The sequence below is a fragment of the Cynocephalus volans genome, chromosome 15 (assembly GCF_027409185.1).
Source record: "Cynocephalus volans isolate mCynVol1 chromosome 15, mCynVol1.pri, whole genome shotgun sequence".
Taxonomy (NCBI): Eukaryota; Metazoa; Chordata; class Mammalia; order Dermoptera; family Cynocephalidae; genus Cynocephalus; species Cynocephalus volans.
Window position 1 is genome coordinate 58302223 of NC_084474.1, and position 22354 is coordinate 58324576.

Consider the following 22354-nt stretch of genomic DNA (forward strand, 5'->3'; position numbering starts at 1 on the left):
ACACAATGGAGGAGATTCTTACAATTCAGCTCAGCCATCACTTCTTCCAGGGAGCTTTCCTAGTAGCCCAGCTTGTATTAGTTACTTTCTATATGCCCATAACACTACTAATCTATTCAACCATTTATTTATTGAGCACCTGCTTTGTGCAAGGCAATGGGCACAGCAGGACTGTGATAGAGACCAAGACAAAAACCCCTGACAAGTTGCTTACAATCTATTGTATATAGTACTCCACATTGCACAATAATTATTTAATTATGTTTCTGTCTCCTCCTCCAGTCTGTGAGTTCCTCCTCAGCAAGGACTATGTCTCATTCATTTTTGTGCCCCCAATACCTGGCACACAATAAGTATTTAATAAATGCTGGTTGACAGAATAAATTAATGAGATGATGTTCATTGGGTAGCATACCTGTAAGTATCCTGCTAACCTATTAAAGTTTAAAAAAAAATTGTTACCATGAATTCTGTATCTACATGGAAGCTTTTCAGCAACTCAGATGGCTGACAGTAAAAGAGATAAGCTTTATGCAAATACTTAAAGCACTTTAGGGGTGGAGAGACTTTTTGCAATATAAAGCTGCATAAGAAAAATTTATAGATCCCAAGTGGATGATCTCATTTCGAACAGTGTACAATATGTGATATAACATTCTCTTTTATATATCAAGCAGCTGTCTAATCTTTCAAAGTGAGACACAAAAATATAAGCAAGTAAAAACACACACGTGAAAATATTTCTATGCCTGTCCAGTATAACCTGTCAATGTAACCGTGTGGGGGGGGGGGTTGAGTTCTCTTTCTCCATGAAGTGCTTGTCCTCATTACTCAGCCTATTGATCCTTTATTAGTGAAAGAGGAAAAGGACAATTCAGAGCTTCATTTACATTCACAGCCTGTTCTTGAATCAACCAGAAAAAGACTCAAGTGGCATGCGCGTAGCTCTCCAACAGATTTCAGAAATACTGAAATAATTTTCCAGCAGTGAGTCTGTTTTCTCTTCTTTCCCAAATACTCTTTTCTTACAAAACAAAGCCAGCACTTGCAGCCTCCCAGCACAGTAGGGGGCACAGATGGCGTCTCCAGGAAATGAATGCCAGGTAGAGGGGAAGAATGTCAGTGTGAGAAGGACCCAGATATTCGATTTCAGACCCAGGAAGAAGGATGCCCCAAGTGTTGGCTACTTGTTTGTAGGAGGGTGATTCCCACTTTCATCTTTATTTTTAATTTAATTTAATTTTTTAATGTTTGCTTTTTGTTTCATTCCCACTTTCCTTGGGCATTTTCTTTTTGGTAGTCAAGTTTATGAGACTGGAATAGAGCTGTGATTTGCTTTCAGAACATGATTTTCACAGAGTTCTAGAATTTCAGTGTTGGATAAGCCCTTTAAAGGTCATCTACTCCTGCCCTACTGTTGCTTACACCCCTCTTTACAACATCCCCACCATTCAGCCTGGGCCTGAACACCTCTCCTGATGAGGATCTCATCACTTAACCAACAAAGCCCCATCTGTGGAAAGCTCTGTTGATGACTGCAGTAGTGATCACCTACTGAGCACTTATCGCGAGCCTGCACAGAACTCAGCACCTTTAGGTACATTATCTCATGTGTTTCTCATAATGGTTTTGTGAGCTATCATTCTCATTTTATAGATGCGATTCAGAGAAGTTACTTAATTTGACCAGTCACACAAGCCGTATGAATGGGGATTCAAATCCAGGTCTAGCTGACCCAAAGCTCATGCTCCAAACTAACTAATCACACAGCTTCCCTGATGGAAAGTTTCTTTGTCCTTGTGCTGAGCTGTATAGTTTCTCCCTAGTGTCTTGTCTTTTCTTTTTGGGGTGGTGGCGTGTCATATAAATCATGAATGAGGTGACAATCACTTTGGTATTTGAATGGTAACTCTGGTCTTTTTTTTTTACAAAGATCACCAGTTTTTTCCTTTATTTTCCACTTAACATAGTACTGAACATCCTCACCATGATGCTTATTCTTTCTAAATCATGTTTATCCTATTCCTTTAATATTTTTCTAAAAAATAATACATGCGCACGGAACAAAATTCAAACATTACAAAAGAGAATATATATATATGAGAGAGAGAAAGTGGGGGAATGTATATGTTAGAGCCTTTTACAAAATGCATCAATGGTAACATAGAAACCATTCATGCTTTTTTTCGTTTAAATTTCTTGAGGGATACATCTAGAGCTGCTTCATTCTTTTTAACAGCTGTATTGTATTCTATTGTATAGATGTACCATAATTTATTTGACCAGTCTCTTATGGGTGGACATTTAGCTTGTTTTTAGTTGCTGCTACAAATAATGCTGCACAAAACATCCTTGTATATATGGCTTTGTGAACACATGAACATATCCGTTGGATAAACTCCTAGAAGTGGAACTGCATTAAAAATATTGTCGGGCCGAGCCCGTGGCGCACTTGGGAGAATGCGGCAGTGGGAGCGCGGTGACACTCCCGCCGCAGGTTCGGATCCTATATAGGAATGGCTGGTGCACTCACTGGCTGAGTGCTGGTCACGAAAAAGAAAGAAAAAATATATATATATATATTGTCAAATTACCCTCCTAAAGGTTGTACCAATTCAGGCACCACTGATCCATTTATAATTGTCTATTATGACATACCTTTGCCAACATAAGGAATCATCGAACTTTTTGCTTTCTGATAACTAATACGTTAAAAAAGATATTGTAGCTTTAATCTCTTACTATATATTTCCCCCCTTGTGAATTTCATGACACGTTTTGAAAACTTTACTCTGAGATTATAAAATATTTCTCTCAAGATTTCTTCTGCTGTTTTGTGGTTTTGTTTTGTTTTTTATGTTTAAGCCTTTGATTCATCTCTTTTCCTAAAGTATCATGCCCAGAACTGAGTGTAATTCTCCAGCATAGAGCAGAGCACAATTCTACCTCCCTTGTCCAGATATTCTTTTATTTTGTTTTGTTTTCCTTCCTCTACTCTGAAGAGACAGATATTCTTATTCAGTTTAAGAGTACTCTAGCCTTTGGCTGATAATGAACTTATTGTCAACTAAAACCAAAAGTGTTTTTGCAGGTGCTACAGTTAAGACTTCTCTTCCTCATTCTGTATTTGTGCATACGCATTTATATTTATGGGAGAGGCAGAGGTGAGGGATTTGTTGCCTGAAAATACTCCAAAGCAGTTGCTAGAAAACCAAATTAAAGCAGAGAGCCAAGTTCAGATCACTTACTCTTGCACCGTCTTCTGTCCTCAGCTAGAACAAATCCCTCTGAGCATTTGCAGATGTAGGAATTGCCGTTATTAACACAAATGTGTTCGCAGCCATGGTGGGTTGATTTGCAGACATCCTTCCCTGAGGAAAATGTAGTGAGAGGAGAACAATCCCATCAGTGTAGAAATGAGCTGGATTGAATCGTCATGTAAGGAGAGATCACGGAAGTAATCCTTTTTTAAAAAAGAATCTATCTCTGTTCAAACCTCCTTTATAACCTCTTCTAATGCCCACTTCGCTGAGCTAGTGTGTCCATGTCCCTCTCTTCCTCCGGTTACTGTGATGGTTCACTGTATGTGTCACCTTGCCTAGGCTATGGTGCCCAGTTGCTTGGTCAAACACCAGTCTAGATGATGCTATGAAGGTTATTTTTAGATATGGTGAACATTTAAATCAGTAGACTTTTAGTAAAGAAGATTACCCTTCGTAACATAGGTAGGCCTCATCCAGTCAGTGGAAGGCTTTAAGAGAAAAGGACTGAGGTCTGCCGAGGAAGAGGGAATTCTGCATCCAGACTGCCTTCAGACTTGAGCTGCAACATCAATCCTTCCCTGGGTCTCCAACCTGCCCTACAGATTTAGGGCTTGCCAGCCTCTATGGTCATGTCAGCCAGTTCCTTAAATCAATCTCTCTCTCTGTCCACATACATGCATATATGTATATATATATACATAAATGGGGGTACTTTGAAAAGTGCATAGAAAGATTTGTATTGTCTTTTAATTCTATCTTTCCACAAACATTCTGGGGGTGGGCAACTGGCTGATACAGGGATTGAACCCTCGACCTTGGTGCTATGAGCACCATGCTCTAACCGACTGAGCTAACCGGCCAGCCCTTTCGGTGAACTTTGCTAAGTACTCAAATATATCTATTGGTCTATTTCTCTGGAGAACGCTGACTAATACACCTTCTAACTAAACTCTCAGAGTATGTTCTGAGTGACCTACAGAAACAAATGATATAAAGAATAGATAAATAAAACCCACAGAAAATTCCAAAATTCAGTCTCTCTCCCACCCTTACTTATAAGGTCTGCTGAGAAGAAAAAGCACTGTAGTTAAACCTCAGTCCTTGTAGTGATTGCTGGCAGATCTTAATTCAGTCCAGTGACCATCCAGGCACTGTGCTAGGCTCTGGACATCCACACAACGACTGTGGAAAGGACCAACAGCTGAGAGAAAATGAAAAGAAGCTAAGAGCCTGACGAATCAGCACCTCGACTGAGAAATTCCTAAGGACTAAGGGTCTACTGAACTGATCTCTAGCAAAACACTTTCAGAGTGTTTTCCTAAGGCAGGAACTTGTATTTATGACATTGATAATACAGGAAGATTTTAAAGATGAAATAAAGTTCTGTAACCATCTGAGTCCCACAGATGAAAAAGTTCTTCTCCACCTTAAGGCCACTTACTTCTGCAGCGTTTTCCATCCGCAGCGAGCCGGAATCCCTCTGAGCACTTGCAGGTGTACGAATCATCGCTGTTCACACAGATGTGTTCACAGCCATGGTTTACTGACCGGCAGACATCTTTCTCTGAGGACAGCAAGCAGGTTAAAACAATTTCACCGACATACAGTTTACATGGGCTTCACCTTGGAGGATCCATCCATCTCAGCCACTGGATTGTGCTGCTACTTGAGTGCAGGGATCCATGGGGCAGGAAGGTAAAACTGAGGATGGAGTTTAGCAGCTGGGATTTGGGCTAACTCTTCAAACTTCCTATCATCACCGTCATTCACCAGCACCTACTTCAGTGTCTCGTAAAAATGCAAGCCATTGTCAGCTCTCTGCATAGTTTCTGATATCAGAATGGAAACACTGTTGGCGTGATTACTCAGGAGATTAAGCCTCAATTTAGATTAGTGGCACTGAAATCTAATTTTGGCTTTGTCTGTGACATAATATATGATTTAGGAGGATCACTTAACCTCTGGCGGAGCCTTGGCTTTCCTGTCTGAAAAATGAAACTAATAATTCCAGTTATTCATCTTTTCTTCAAAAAGCGTCAACACAAATTGCTCTTTGTAAAGTGCTTTGAGACCCTTCAGAAAAAGATAACCGATAGGGATGGAAATATTTGCTCAGGGTTACACACTCCCCTTTGATTATACAAAGAGGTGTCTTGAGATTTACAGCAGCAGTTCACTCTAAAGCTGCTTGTTGTGATCCCAACTACGAGGCTTTGTTTTCTGACGTGTAAGAATGGCCTCATCACAAGGTAGCCTCTCTGAGGGATTTGTGCTACCAGAAATAACAACATTATTAAAGATAAATAAACAAAGGCTGAGAGAATTTAAGCAACTTTCCCAGCTAATAAATGGCAGAGCTAATAAGTGGCAAAACCCCACATCCAGTTTCCTCTATTATTAACATCGTACATTAATATGGTACACTTGTTATAATTAATAAACACATGGGGAGGGGGCACTGGCCAGGACAGGGATCGAACCCTGGACCTTGGTGTTATCAACACTCTAACCATCTGAGCTAATAACCATCTGAGCTCTTACCACCTGAGCTAATTGGCCAGTCCTCTAAACCCATATTGATACATTATTATTAATGCAAAGTCCATAGTTTGTTTACATTTATTTAGTTTTATCTGATATCCTTTTTCTGTTCCATGATCCTATCTGGGATACCATATGACATTCAGTCGTGTGGCAATGACGACTTTTTATAGAGACTAGGATAGTGGATTTCATGCAGTAGTCTGACACAGTAATATGAACCAACTCCAGCAAAACTTACTTCTGCAGGTTTTCCCATCTTCCCGGAGTATATACCCTTCAAAGCATTGGCACACGAATGAATCTTCACTGCTTACACACGAATGTTCACAACCATGGTCCCCCAAAGCACAAGCGTCCAATTCTGAAAATCCAATTGTAATTAGAAAAACAGAAGAAAAAAATGATCCCGTACATCAATGACTTCTTCAATCATAAAAGACATTTCAGACACCTTAAATTAAGACAGTGCTTTATCCCACCGTGCATTTTCAGAACATAAATCATGTCTATGAGAAAAAATGCTTAATATTTATAGAACATATACAAATAAAACAATGTAATCATCTCCACAGGAAAAATAAACAAAAGACAATTTACAAAAGAAGAGATATGAATGGCCTATAAATGTTAGGAAATAAGTTTAACTTCATTGGCTCACATATAACTATAATCTCATCTTATCTACATACTTACATGTATGTATGTATCACACTTAGGTAATCCATTCATTAATTTATTGTCAGTCAACAAATAGTCATGAGTCCCTACTATGAGCCAGGCACTATTCTAAGCTCTGGAGATACAACAATGAATAAAAGAACGTTTCTGCTTTTGTGAAACTTACATTTGGCAGCTGGCGTTGGGGGAAGCAGAGTGCGTGGAAGATAAACAGTAGGCAAATACACAATACGTCAGGTGGGGAAAAGTGCTATAGAGAAAAAGCAGGGTAAGGAGAACAGAGTGGCTCCTGGGGTGGGGTGTGGGGAGGGCTTGTTATTTCACATGGTGCAGTCAGATAAGGTGATACTGACAGACCCCTGAAGAAACAGAGGAAGCAAGTGGTGGTATCTGGGCAAGAGCATAACCAGCAAGAAAGAACATCATTTGCAAACTGCAGAGATAAGAGTATGTTTAGCACGTTTCGGGAAAGGCAAGTAGACCCAACTCATCAGAGCAACCTGGAGCCTGGCAGGGGACGAGGTCAGCAGGGGCAGACCACGTGGGAATCACAGGCAAGGATCAGGTCTGAGTGAGAACGCCAGTCACTGGAGGGTATTGAGCAGTGGCGTGACACGATCCGACTTCGTTATAAAAGAATTGCTCTGCACAGAAGGGAGCGTGGTAAGGATGGAGCATGGAGAGCTGGAAGCAGCCTACTGCAACCCTCCTGATGGCCCAGACCAGGCTGGTGGGAAGTGGTCACTGTGGCTGTGTTTGAAAGGTAGATCCTATAAGATTTGCTGATGGATTGATATGAAGAGTCCATCTTCATGTGGGTAGGACAGCAAAGTCAAGGATGACGCTGAGGTTACTGGACTGAACAGGGAAGGATGGTGTTGCCAACTATAGGGCTGGGCGGCTTCTGGGGGACCAGGAGGTTTGTGAGCCTGTGAAAACCAGGCTGACATTTTAAAAGCTTGATACTGAGGACAGGTGGGCAGTGGCTTTTTATAAGAACCATACACATTTCTGACAGTTACCTCAGTACTTTCAGATTGAGTAGAATTTCTGTAATAGATATGCATGGAAGTTATTGACTAAAGGCCCCAGACCATATAATGACTTTTATAATCAGGCACAAACTATACACTTTTTTTGTGAAGCATTTTTATAGTATTTCCCTTGGAGGGGAGTCCTCAGAATCACCCCGTGGTTTAGTTAAGGCAGCTGTTCGTATTTTCAGTCACCAGCTAAGGAAACTAAGGTTTGGGAAGGTTGATAGCTTGCCAAGACCAATTGTTAATAAGTGAAAGAATCAGGCTAAAAATGTTATCTTGTGATAATAAATCCCATTTTTTTTTCTGACTACACTGCATTGGTATATTCTAAAGTAAGCTTTCAGACAAGAAGGGAATTTTGCCTGTCTTTCTTTGGGCAGAAGTGCTGCCAAAATATGTGAACAATAGGAAAATGTCGTTAACTGAAGTTATAGCTGCAGAAGAGATTCAAAGCAGAGTTGGACCCTCACGTTTGCTCTGAACATGACTTACTTCTCTGGGCACATTCTAGACTCGTTATTAATGCAGAACATTTCTCAATGGCTTGGGTTAGTTCCTCACGTAGTAGAAGAGTGGAAAGTACAATACAGTGATCCATGACAGAGAGGCTGGCTGGCTAAGGACGTGAGCTTTTTTCCCCCATCATGAATTTATAATACGAATACTCCATTTCCCAAGGTTATAAAATAGCTTTAGCTCTTTCAGACCAGCCTTGTCAAGCCATAATCCAGATAGACTCCTCTGAGCAGCCCTTCCTTCCTGGAGCTTCCCCAGTGCCCTATCCTGTTCTCTTAGCTTCTGCTCAGGCCTCCACCTTAAAGAGTGGGGGAGTCTCCCCACATAGACCCAAAGACCCCTGATGCCCAGGCTTTCCTGAGCCTTAGTAGTCTAGCCTACATCTGGCAGATGGGTGCTGCTTTCCTTTACCAGGATGATGCGGGCTGGGAAGTCATGTGCCCACAGGGGTGTGTCCTCACCCTTGGCTGCAGGCTATCCCAGGAGCTCCCAGCCCAGTTTCTCAGTTCTCCTGGGCTTCCAAATTAGTAGCGGTTTGGAATCTTTGTTGTATGCATGCTGTAAAAGCACGTGGAGAGTTTTGACTTCTAGCCTTTCCCTTCCTCATCTCTTCAGAGCATCTGATCAAGAGAGAGTAGAGTAGGTGAGTTCTCAATCTCAGACAAGCATCAGAATCTCCTGCAGAGATGATTTTTAAAGGCAAACCAGGCACATAATTCAAAAGTCAAACATGCTGAAGGGCACGCTTCCCCTGTGGGGAGTGTCTGGCAGTACCTACCAAAGTTACAAAATGTACCTTTTACCCAGCAACTTCCTTTCTGGAACTCTGTCCTACAGACACCCTTGCACCATATGAAGAGATATACTTTCAAGTTATTCACTGCAGCAATGTTTGTAATAACCAAAAGTGGGAAACAACCCAAAGTGTCCAGCAACGGGGACTGGCTGAATAAATATTCCGTGCAATGGAACATTAGCAGCTATAAAAAGAATGAGGAATTTCTCTATGTAATGATATGAAGAGATACCAAGGATATATCATTGAATAAAAAAAAAAGCATGGAATGTGGTATACAGTACACGCTTTTTTGTGTGTGTAAGAAAGGGAAGAAAATAAAAACAGGTATCTATATTTGCTTTTAGTCACATAACGAAGCACTGGGAGCTTTAATAAACCATAAAAATGGTGTATTAGCTATCTATTGCTGTGTGACAAAGTCACCCCAAAGCTTAGCTGCTTAAAACAACAACACATTTGGGCCTGGAATCTGGAAGTGGCTTCACTGGATGGTTCTGGCTCAGGGTCTCTCATGAGGCTGCAGTCATCTCAAGGCTCCACTGGAGCTGGAGAACCTGCTTATAACCTCACTTGTGTTCTTATTGGCAGGACTCAGTTCCTCTCTGGATGGTGGCTGGAGGCTTCGGTCCCTCGCCATGTTGGCCTTTCCCTAGGGATGCTCCCAACAGGACTTCCCCAGAGTGAGTGATCCAAGAAGTGGGAGAGAGCACCCAAGACAGAAGCCACAGTGTCTTTTAGCACTTAATCTGAGAAATGACATTGTTCTTGCTGTATACTATTGGGGGTCCCTGGGGCCATCTTGGAGGCTGGTGACCACTACAGTTATTGATAGGAGGTGGAGGTACGGAATGGGATGGAAGGGCAAGAATGGGAGCAAAACTTCTTAATGTATGTCTTTATATTGTTTAGGTTTTTGAACCATATAAACCTCTTGCCTATTATAAAAATAAAACGAAATTTAAATAAAAATGAATTCTTACGGAAAACAAAGGGTTAACAGTTAAAAGTAAGCCTCACTAACAGTTAAAAGTAAGCCTCACTCTCACCTTTGATATCCTACATCATTATTTTTAAAGGCTGCACCATAATTCATTTAGCCAGTCTCTTATTTGATGGGCATTTGGGTAGTTCCTAGTCTTTTGCCATTACAAACACCATTGCAATGGATACTCTTGTGTACATAGTTTTGCACACAACATGGAGGCCTGTCTGAATGATAAACATCCAGAAGTGGAATTGCCTAGGTAAAAGATATGGACATTTAAAAGCTGATAAATATCTCCAAATCGTCCTCTAACGAGTTTATTTCAACTTTCACTCCCATTAACAATGTAAGATAATCTCTGTTTCAGTTTCTGATTGAGTGGTTCTGGGGTGCTGCCTGGGCCTCTGGATTTTTTAAAAGCCCCACAGATGATTCCGATGAACCACCACAGGTGAGACGCTGGCAGTGGACACAGACCTATGTGCAGAGACCTTCCCAAGTTCCCCGATTGTTCTATGCCTCCACCACCAGGAGCCGAACGTCGTCATCTTTCTCTTGGACTGTAGCATCGTCTACTAACTGGTCTCCACACACCTGCTTTGACCCCATCTAGTCTGTCCCCCCCACTGTGGCCTGAGACTTCCTTCCAAAGTGCAAATCTGCTCACACCCCTCTTTCCCTCTGCCTGGGATCCTTTAATCCTTCCCAAGAGCCTTTGAATAAGATGGGAAATCCCTGACAGGAAATTCTTGGCAAGGCTGGCAGGACCTGCCCTCCAGCTTTGCACAGCTGGTCCTCTCCCAGGAAGGCTCCTTCCTCTGGGTCCACTGTCTCCTTCCCCTAGTTAACCCTTCCTCCTCCTCCAGCTCATCACTCACATCTCAGGAAGTCTTCCCTGACCTCCCATACAGGGCCTCAAACACCATGTTTGAGATGCCTTTACAGTAGCATCAAGTTGAACACTTATTTGTGTGATTTTTGGGGATTCATGTCCACCTCTTCACTGGGCTGTGATCACATGGGCTATGATCTCCAAGAGACCGTGGACTGTATCTTCCTTCTCTTTTATCTCCCAGCACCTAACATAATGCCTGGCACATAATGGGCCCCTGTAAAGACCTATTGAATAAAAGGAAACATTTCCTCAGTTTTATACCCTGAAAATCGAGGGTAATTAGATCTGCCCCACAGGGTTTTTGTGCAGAGGTTTCAATGAGAACCCCGTGGGATGTGGGTGCTGCGGTCAGCCGGGCCCCTCACTCCCACCCACACACCAGCTTTGCAGAATGCACAATTCACATTTGTTCAGCAAAATGTCCAGTTCCTGCATGTCAGAGATGTTCTGGGTCACTTATAAAGTCACAGAACCATACATGGTCAATTAGAGAATGCCAAAAATATGCTATAAGTAACTTCCCGACTGAAGGCTCTAGTGCTTTCTATCTACCAAATCCGGAAACCAATGTGAAGTCAGCTTCTCCCCAGAGCCAAAGATAACCCCCTCTAGGAAAATGTTTCAGTGGTTCCCTAACAGGCAAAGAGAGCCGCCATCCCTGACTCACTACCACGGGGGGCAATGGTGGGCACCCAATGAGGAGTTCATTCATTCAGCACGTGTTTATGGAGCACTTGCTCTGTGCCTATCCTTATAAAAGGGTGAGAGGGCTGGAAGGGACCTTGGAGATGAATTGGTCCAACCCCTTCATTTTAGAGATGAGAAAGCTGAGGGCCAGGAAGGGGAAGTGACTTTTCTGAGGTCCCTTAACCTGCAGAGGTGACTTGCCTTAGTTGTCCTAGGGGCAGAGGTGAGACTAGACTGCAAATCTATCACCGCCATGTTCCCTGGTCCAGTTGCATGTCCACTGGACATCCTAGCACAACAGGGTCTGCTCAGACAGCCTGGTAGATTCTCAGAAGACAAACTAAAATAGAGTTCTCCAGGGAGGCCGGCTGCCAGAAAGTCTCCTGTAACTCTAAAGGCTGTAGGCGATGTGTCCCGCCTGTGTCCCTGCATCTCACCAGTCTACCTCTCATGCTAAGTACTCAGTACTCGGAACACTGAACTTCCTGTGGTGTGCTCTCTGGATCTGGGCCTGCACGGGCTGTTTCCCGCGCTTGGGAAGCTCTCCCCTCCATCTCTGGCTAGCTCTCTCCATTCAATGTCTAGGTGTCAGGCTAAAGACCTTTCTCTAGACTAGGGGAGGGTCCCTTGCCACGCGCTCCTGGGGCACCTCTCCTTTCCACATCACTACTCTCACCACGCAGAATGGACTCTACGTCTTTAATAGCCTTCTTCCGAGAAACTTTAAACTCTGTCAGCGCAGAAACCAAATCTGTGCCAACCCAAGGGATCCCCAGCACTCAGAACACTGCACGTACACAATAAACACGTGTAGAGAAGAAAAATAAATGAACCAAGAGCTTAAGGAAGTCCCTAGACTCAAATCCCAGAGAGGAGAGTGAAGACAGACTTGGTTAGGAACCGTCACTTAAATGAAGTGGGTGAGAGGGCTCATGAGAAATCTCAGGGGGTAGAAAGAGGATCCTCTTCCTTCCACAGGAAAGGAAGAGACAGACATGTAATTAAAGCCTCATCGTGAGCGGGGTCTGTGATGTGTGATCAGGACCATCAGCGGTTTCAGGATGTAGCACAGGTTTTAGTGCCCATGTCTAGCAGCCCCGCACACGGACCCAGACTGTGCTCCCCACAGCTGGATTACACATCTGGTGAGTCACAGACGTGTGTGGTGCCACAATTGTGGGGTAACGCATTCTGTGGGCTTGCCCCCTGGCAGTGATGACAAACAGCAGTCTTGTGTCTGGGGCTCCATGTAAGAGGTTATTAAAACCAACCCCAAGCCCAGAGGAGAAAGCCACCGCGGCTGCCTGCCAGAGGGTAGCCAGAGGCAAACAGAATTACACTGTCTCCTGACTTTCCTTATAATAAAACTAGGAGCAGCCCAGCCTTTGCTAACTCTGTATTCGCTTTTTCTCAGACAAACCAAGAAGCAGCTGGACTGATATACTTTTCGAGGATGACTCACACTGGGCAAGAGGTACCACCTCACCCCAGTTAGACTGGCTATAATAAAAAAGACGGTGAATAACAAATGCTGGTGATGGTGTGGAGAGAAGGAGACACTCCTGCACTGTTGGTGGGACTGTAAATTAGTACAAACTCTATGGAAAAGAGTGTGGAGGTTTCTCAAACAACTACAGATAGATCTTCTGTATGATCCAGCTATCACACTTCTGGGTATATACCCAGAGGAATGGAAATCATCATGTTGAAGGGATACCTGCACTCCCATGTTTATCGCAGCTCTGTTTACAATAGCCAAGAAATGGAACCAACCTAAATGTCCATCAATAGATGACTGGATAAGGAAACTGTGGTATACATACACCACGGAGTACTACTCTGCCATAAAAAAGAATGAAATTCTCCCACTTGCAACAACATGGATGAGCCTGGAGAAACTTATGTTGAGTGAAACAAGCAAAGCACAGAATGATAAATACTGCATATACTCACTCATATGTGAGAGCTAAGAGAAAAAGAAGGAAGGAAAGAAAGACCACAGTGGTGCGTTGGACTTGCAGAGGGAGGGAACATACCTAGGGATACAAAGTGGGGGGGTGGCAGAGGGGAGAGGGAGGGAGGTTGAGGATAATTGAGTGGGGGACACGGGGTACAAATACAATTTGTGGTAATGGGTATGCTGCCAGTATGAATCTGGCCCCCACATCATGGGCATGAGGGGTGACAATCAGCTTGGTATCACATGAATATTCATAACCAAAAAAAAAAGAGAGAGAGATCCTGAAGTCAGGGGGCCCCAGGTTCCTGTCCTGTCTCTGCCACTGACCCCTAGGGCCAGCTTGGGGGCATTGGTTTCCTCCCTGTGCCAGTTTCCCAGAAAAGAAAGGGAAGACTTCTAAGCTTCCTTCTGTTCCATCAAGCCTATAACGCGAATACACGAGGCAGAGGCTGGTCCTCTCCCCTCGCTCCCTGCTATGAACCACATTGTATCCCCCCAAATTCATATGCTGAAGCCCTAACCCCTGATGTGATGGTCTTTGGAGCTGGGGCCTTTGGTAAATAGTCAGGTTTAGATGCAGTCATGAGGTGGGTCCCTGCTCCGATAGGATTAGTGCCCTTACAAGAAGAGACATCAGAGAGATCACTCGCACTCTTGTGCATGCTCTCTCTCCTCCCTCCCCCTGCCATGTAAGGACGCAGCCAGATGTTGGCCATCTGCAAGCCAGGAAGAGGGCCCTCACCAGAACCCAACCATGCTGGCACCCTGATCTCAGACTTCCAGCCTCCAGAACTTTGAGAAATAAGTTTTCGTGGTTAAGAAACAACACACAATCTATGGTATTTTGTTATGGCAGCCCAAGCAGACTAAGATACTCCCCCAGCCTTTCTCAGGGCTGCCTCAGGCCTGGACAGGCCTTTGCAGATCTGCCTGTGGTAGCTGGAAGAGGGGCACCTCCTGTGGGTCTGGCCCTGAGAACTCTGACTCCTGACGAGAACTGGCCTCTGATCTCCGACCTCCAGGAGCTTTCAGGCCAGTGGGTGCTGGGTTATCCTATCTCAGGGAATTTCTAGAAAGTAAAGGAGGAGGGCTTTCAGCTGCAGCTGGTAGAAGAAACCACCTATTCCCTTTCCGACCTCACCTCCAGTCTGTGCTTCTAACTGCCCAAGGCAAGAAGTCTCCTAGGGAGACTCGGGGGAATCAGAGCTTGCGGGCCAGGGGGCTGAGAGGAAGGGAGAATGGGCTTCACTCCAGAGGCCAGAGGTCCCAAGGAGCCTGCAGGGAATGAGGATAACAGTGTCTGCTTTGTCCCAGGGCCCTGGGAACCTGGGCCTTACCTCCATGCTTCAGAGAACTTTCTGGAAGGTGAGTGAAGGGATCTTCAGACTACTTGTCATCAATGCTCTAAGTGGAAGATGACTTTATAAAGGGCCAGTGACACCCCTATCTGTTGAGCCAGGCTGACCCCCAGTTGGCTTCCCATCCACAGTCATGCAGCCTTTACCAAAAAGGTCCAGTCAGTCCTACAGCTCTTTGTCAACTGGTGTAGAGCTGGGGAACATATATCCCAAACCTCAGTTAGCTGTGGCCACAGTGCAAACCTAGCCCATTATTAAAAGACAAGGCAGTCAAACTGAATCATTCTGGGGCAGACAGAAAGTCTTCCACTAGGGGAATGCTCAGCACATATATATCAGCCGTGGGTAAAATGCCTCTCTCATGTTCCACTCCCAAGGATAATTCTAACCCGTCTGATTATCTCACAAGTATCACATAGACACAACCATATGTAAATATCAACATTCCCTTTTAATTGCACTGTTGGACACTTACTCATATAGATGATGTCACTTTATTATCAGTCACGAACACTTCAAATGAGAAAATGGGCAATATTTAAAGTGGCAAAGGCATAACCCAGATGTGGACCTGGGCTGGGCAGGGGATGCAAGATTCAAAGGAGAATGGGCTGCATTTATTTGGAAGGGTCCATGAGAATTTCTTAGAAGTCCCCAACCATCTTATAATTAGTTCCTGATTATCATAGTAATGAGGAGGACTGAGGAAGGGCATAAAAAGTCTAAAACAATGGAGAATTAAAACAACCCTAGAAAACCCCTTATATCTGGCTTTGGCATGCACTCAAACATAGCTGCAATTCAACACATCCACCCTTTCTCTGCACCTCCAGTGCCTGTCCCCCAAGCTGGCTGCAGCAGCAGTCCAGGAGACAGCTGGGCAGGGAGCCATAGCAAGCCATAATAACATGGATAACCCATTTGCCGCGACTCAAGAATCTATCCCCAACTGGGGAAAGATTTTCTCATGGCCGCATAGTTAGAGAGGCGTGCCCAGCCGTGTGGTCAGCTCATCTGCCCGTGAGAATGGACGATATGAAAAGGTGGATAAATTAGGTTGTGGTCACAAGTGTATCAGTGGTCAGGGAACTTGGCCCTATCACCAGAAAGACCAGCACGATGGGGAAGGTAAATTATGGTCCTTTTCCCCCATTTCTGATCCCTTCTCTTAAAATGACTATTTTAAAATTCTATATCTCGGTCCACTTGGAAACAGGATTACAGGGCAGCAAACATAACAGCATTCTTGAGTGAAAGAGAGAAGGAGGTCTGGGAGCACTGTGATGATGATGATGATGATGATGATGATGATTAATGGAAGCAGGAGTTGGGACCAGCTGCAAGGACATATGTGCGTATATACCCAGGAAGCATCACTGTCAACCTCGCCATGTGCTGCCAGATTACTGAGATCAGGTAGGAGGACAAAGCGTTTCTCAGGAGCCTCGGTTTCTCCTACAACTGACTTTGGAGTCACACAGAGCACAGCTTGAACCCACCACTTAGTAGCTGGAAACCTCAGGCTCTTTACTTGATCTGAGCTGCAGTCTCCTCATCTGTCACTGGAATGCGGTAGCACGTCTGCTTAGCACAGTGCCCGGCCTGCAGCCAGCAGTCAGTAAATGGCCCACGTTATTATTCATGTGCAGTGCTGGCTGGCGATGTGCAGAGCAGAGAGAGCTAAGAACTAGGCCTCTGCCCAGCTTCAGAATGACAATGAGGCAGACTGTGGAAACAGCAAAAAGCCGCCAAAAAGCCAGGGAGTCAGGGGAGGAAGCATGGGGCAGAGGGAGAAGCAGCCACCAGGGCTCAAATGACTAAGAGGTTCAGTCACACCCATTCATGTGGGCCCTGCGAAGCCCGGAGAGAGGACACACGGGCACATGTACATGTTGGCAGCGTGCCCGAACCCACGGACTGCCTGTGCCAGGTTCCGCTTGTCGCAGGACCTCAAACACTCACTTGCACAGGTCTTTCCATCACTGCGGAGCACGTGTCCCTCAGGACATTGACAGGCAAAGGATCTGTCTGTGTTGATGCAGGAGTATTCACAACCATGGTCACCCAGCAGGCAATAATCCACCCCTGCAAAACCAAAACCCAGGTAAGATCCCCACAGCCTCTAGCTGTGATTATGGGAATCAAGTGACTGGCATGTTTACCCTCCCCATCGGTGGACATCCCCACAATCCCCCCGAGCACAGAGAAGGGCAGAGGACAGGGACCACACACGACCTGCCATGCTCTACAGGCTTTACTCCTGCTGCAAACTGTCGCCTACGAGAGAAGCATGGAGGACTCACTGGAGCAGGTCTTGAGGTCCTCATTGATGAGGAAGCCTTCCGAGCACTGGCAGACAAAGGACTCCTCCGTGTTCAGGCACAGCTGCTCACAGCCATGGTCCTGCTGCACACAGTGGTCCACCCCTGCGTTTGTCACACACATGGAAACATAAAGGAACTGAGGGGGAAACGCCCCACCAGCAATGGGGACTGAAAAACAGAACCTTCTTGGAAGCAAAACGAGCCATTCTACCGCACGCCACTGGTCTCTGGAAAACCAGCCATTTCTCTGTTTGGAGAGTAAAGTGTGTACAGCTCCCGCGACTGGGAAATGCTGTCCCTAGTGTTAGTGACTGCAGCACTCTGCCAGGGCTGTGGTATGCACAATCTGCAACCTCAGGGTGATGCTAAGCGCAGGTGCGATTTCCATTTCAGAGAGAGGAAAGCGAGGCTCAGCACGGTCAAGGCACTTGCCCAAAGCCACACAGCTGATGACTAGTGCTTAGGAATGAGAGTTCTAACCTCAAACTGCTTGGGCTCAAATCCCACCTCTGCCACTTCCTAGTGATGGATGCTGGGCAGTGGCTCGGCCTCTCTGTGCCATCAGTTCCTGACTTGAGAAATGGGGATGATGACGGTTGCTTTGTTTTTAGGAATGTGGCAAGAATGAGAGGAATTGGTATGAGTAAAGCCCTCAGAACAGCAGCTGGCATACAGCAAGCATTTAATGAATGCTTATTATTTTATCAAGTAATGCTGAGGAAGAATTAATTGTATAGTTTCATTTCTACTTGAAAATAAAAAAGAAAAAAGTGTTTTGGGTTTTTTTACCCCCATAAGCAAGACATCCAGATTCAGAAAACAAACCAAAGCCTGGGCCTGCATGTGTGGCCCATCCTGGCACCTGGACGCCGTGCAGTTGGTCCCTGGGCAGGGAACACTGAAGGCTAGTGAACACACAGCTGTGGTGAGCAGCTCCGCAGACGGCCCTGCAGGCTGCCTCCCACATTTCCTTGATGGAGAAAATGTACCCCAGAGACTGGACAGACACTGCAGGCCTTGTGCAGAGCCACCAGGTCGGCCTCTTCACTCCTGCAGGGCCTGGGACCTGTGCCTTCTGGAACATTCCATTGGCAGATGCAACTACAGCAAACAAATGCAGGATCTTGGGAACCACATTCCTGTGTGTTCATCCTGGTCCCGCCATTTACCAGTCATGAGACCCCGGGAAAGTGACTTCATCCTTTTGTACTGCAGCTTCCCATCTTTTGCTTTTTTGTGTGTGTGTGTTTTTGGCAGCTGGCTGGTATGGGAATCCGAATCCTTGACCGTGGTGTTATAACACCTAGCCCTAACCAACTGAGCTAACCAGCCAGCTCCTCCCCATCTTTAAACTGGGATGAGAATGTAGCTGGCTTATGGGTCTGTTGTGAGGGTAACGTGAGTTGGCGCACGGTCAGCTCTCCCAGTGTTGCCTGCACAGAGCGAGCACCTTCTTGGGGCTTGCTGTCATTATTGCCTGGGGCTCCCTGAGCCCTCAGGAGCAGAAGACCATGGCTTTCTCTGGGAACTCCTAGACAGAAATGGCTTGGTTTAATGCTTTCTTAGAGTTGACTAGACCTGGAGAGAAACGAGGGCCCCAATTTCTCTGGCCCGCCCTCTAAGCTCTGCTAGGCTTCTCTGGGCATTGCTGGGAGAGAGAGGCAGGCAGGCCACAGTCCCTGGTGGCCTAGGTGGGCTCAGCCAGGTCATGCCCAGTCTGCCCCAAGATACCTGACAGGGCCATCAGCTGGCAGACCCTGCACTCCTGGAAAAAAGCAGGATTTGCACAGATCCACAGTCACAGGGCATCTCCTTGTCAAATAGAAGACGGCCTGCTCCCCACTGGCTCCTCAGAAGCACTCGGAGACATCCAGAGGCAAAGGCACAGCAGGGTACTGACTTCTGTACTGACTTTCTAGATCTAAAGTCCTCTGGTGTCTGAGATCAGGCACTTTGTTCCCTCTGAAGACTGAAGGGGAACCAGTTTTCCTGAGGTTGGCTGGACCTCATACTTCATCTGTGAACTTCCCTTCCTGGCAGTTTAGGGTCCAAATGCTCAACAGCTGCACTGTTCTCATTCACAATCTGTCTCTGTCTCCAAAGCTGGAGCAGATGTGTGGCCTACTGGGTGGAAAGCCACACAAAGGGCCCCTTCTACGCAACCCATGTCACTGAGCCCCTCTCACAGCAGGCCAGGGTCACAGGGCTCCACCGCGGCGTTCATGCGCTCCCACCCCCGCTGGCCTGGACCAGTGGAGACTGTGCCTCATAAAACACGATGGAACCGTCCAGCTGGCAAAGGCTGCGAGTTCCCATGCATTTACATCACCAAGTGGAGCTTTGCTGTGGCCTCAACACAAGAAAATTAGGAAAAGTTTCACAAAAAATCCCACGTTTCTCAGCTCTGCTCTCAGATCAGCCTGTGTAGTCCACTGCTTTCCGAGGTCTGTGCATTCTGGCCTCTTGTCCCAAACTGGAGCCAGCATTGGTCATTCTCACAGGTTCCATGATATGAACTGTCATCCTTGATTGGATGTTTACCTTGCACTAGGCTAAGATTGCAATGGTCCTGATTTCCCCCCATAATCACCCTAACGGACCAATGCTATTACCATCTTCACTTTTTTAAATAGATGGGAAACCAAAGCTTGGAGAGGTTAAATAACTTGCCCAAGGTCACACATCTAGTATGCAGTAGAGGTTGGCTTTGAATTCAGGCCTGTCTGACTTAGTAAATCCTCTCAACAACAAATAATAATATTAGTTAATATTTATTGAGTGCTTATGACTAGCAGCACTGTTCTAAGTGTTTTATACATTTTGATTCTTTTAATCTTTGCAACCCAACCTGTGAGGTAGGTAGTATTAACAGTCCCATTTAATGAATGATGAAACTGAGGAAAGGACCATCAGGCCCATGGGAAACCGGGGAGCATCAGAAGTGACTGGTTGCTAGTGAGCCCCGGGGTCTGTGCGTGGGCCCCACCTCCATCAGCCCCTGGGGCACACTCACGGCTGCAGGTCTTGCCATTGGGGTCCAGGGTGTAGCCCCGGCGACAGCGGCAGTAGTAGCCCTCCTCTGTGTTGACGCATTCGTGCTCACAGCCCGGCTTCTTCAGCGCACAGTAGTTGATCCCTGAGGGGAGAAAGGGCAGACCCTCCTTCAGACTGGGCTTCTCCCAGGGCCGGGAGGTCAGCCCTCAGGGCTCCCACAAGCCCCTATGGAGAGAGCTGGTGGGTGCTGCCTGCTGAAGTGAGCCAGGAGCTGATCATTCATTCATTTGCCAACCAAGTACCAAGTCCTGAGTGAGCGGTGGGAATGTGATGGCAAGACCGAGCCCCTGCCCTCAAGGGGCTCATGCTCTAGCAAGGAGGCAGACAGGGAAATGACAATCATAAGACAACACAGAGCACAGAGGGGGGCCGCACTGAGCCCTGGGGGTCAGGGGTATCTTCCCCAAGAGGTGATGGCCAACTGAAGGCCTTAAGGAGCCGGGGGAGTTAGTCAGGGAAAGGGACAGGAGGGAGCAGAGAGCAAGGGCTCAGGAACAATGAACACCAGGGCCTGAGGGTGAGGGTGTGGGGCACACTGGGGGCTGCAAGGAGCTGAGGATGGCTGGAGTATGAGGAGACAGATGAGGCTGGTTATGCAAGGCCTAAAAGAAGAGATGTCACCTGGTGGTGTCATTGACCCCTTGGAACTCTCTCTGCAACTCATTCCTTCTGCACGAGGAGAAGCAGAATATTCCCAGCTGTGTGCAGTTTTAGCTCATCTGCCTGGACCTCATCAACAACCTCACCTGTGCAGGATGTAACCGAGTGCCAGGAAACAAGTAAAGGGCTTCGGCAGAGAAAAATAGGCCTGGCAATACAACACAAGCCACATACAAGCAACAAACACATGCAGAACATAAAGTCTGAGCCATGTGGTGCAGGGCCTGTGGGAATCACTTCATTACACTATCAGGGAAAGGTGAAGTTATCTTCAGTCAACTCTGTTTTAAAAAGCCAGCATCCAGCCGCTGTGGAAAGCAGCATAGTGTTTCCTCAAAAAATTAAATATAGAATTTATTGTATGACCCAGTAATTTCACTTCATAGCAACAGTATTCACAATAGCCAAAAGGTGGAAGCAACCAAGCGTCCATCAATGGATGAATGGATAAAAAAATGTGATGTTTACAGACAATGGAATATTATTCAGCCTCAAAAAGAAAGGAAATTCTGACATATACCACATACAGATGAACCTTGGAGACACCATGTTGTGATATAAGCCAGTCAGAAAAGGACAGATCCTGCATGATTCCACTTATACGAAGTACCTAGAATAGTCAAATTCATAAAGACAGAGAGTAGAATGGTGGCTGCCAGGGGCTGGGGGCAGTGTGGGCGGGAATGGGGATTTATTGTTTAATGGGTACAGAGTTTCAGATTGGGATGACGAAAAAGTTCTGGAAATTGAAGGTGGTGATAGTTGTACAATAATGTGAATGTACCTAATGCTCCTGAACAGCACGCTTAAAAATAGTTAAAATGGTAAATTTTACATTATGCATATTTTACTACAATAAAAAAAGCCAGCATTGTTTTTAAGAAAGATTTACATGTATATATTTCAAAACAACATGTGCACAATAAATGTGTACAATTGTCAATAAAAAACTAATTAAAAATGTTAAAAAATAAAAAAAAGCACTACACACAAAATAATCCAACTGAAAAACATTTAGATTCTTCAAGAGGTTATCATCAGCTGTCCGACGAGCAGCAATTCGAAAGGGACCCCTCTCCAAACGGTTCCTCACAGCAGAGGTTCACGGGCAGCTCTTTCCTTTCCTCACACACTCGTGTCACATTTCCTCATGTGTGTGTTATTTAGATGTTCATTCACTCATTCATTCATTCAGTAAGTATTCACTGAGGCACCCATATCTGTTAGCTCTCCTCACAAACTGTGAAATGGTCCACATGGTCTGAGCTTGGATGTAACTTTATCTGTTAAAGCCTAGAGTGCCCCGTAAGCCCTGTGAGGTCAGATGGTAGGACTGTCAGGTAACAAATGAAAGGGTCTTCATGAGTGCCGATTCATGAAAGAGTTGGAGACCTAACTAAGAAGGGAAGACTACAGGGGCTGGCCAGTTAGCTCAGTTGGTTAGAGCATGGTGCTGATAACACCAAGGTCCAGGGTTCTATCCCTGTACCAGCCAGCTGCCAAAAAAAAAAAAAAAAAAAAAAAAAAAGGTAAGATTAAAAACATGAAAGATTAGTGACCCCAGGCAGTAAATTATACCAGCTGAGTGGTA

General features: G+C 45.5%; 1 protein-coding gene across 3 annotated transcripts in view; it reads right to left on the bottom strand.

Moving 5' to 3' along the window:
• The window catches only part of MATN2 (matrilin 2), a 123853-nt gene that overhangs the window by 7457 nt on the left and 94042 nt on the right, over window positions 1–22354 (bottom strand). For all 3 annotated transcript variants that reach the window (XM_063079626.1, XM_063079625.1, XM_063079624.1), the window contains 6 exons: window positions 20063–20185; window positions 17029–17151; window positions 16688–16810; window positions 6046–6168; window positions 4705–4827; window positions 3249–3371 (listed from right to left, as the gene is read on the bottom strand). In XM_063079626.1, the coding sequence (XP_062935696.1) occupies window positions 3249–3371; window positions 4705–4827; window positions 6046–6168; window positions 16688–16810; window positions 17029–17151; window positions 20063–20185 (738 nt within the window). The remainder of the gene's footprint in view (window positions 1–3248; window positions 3372–4704; window positions 4828–6045; window positions 6169–16687; window positions 16811–17028; window positions 17152–20062; window positions 20186–22354) is intronic.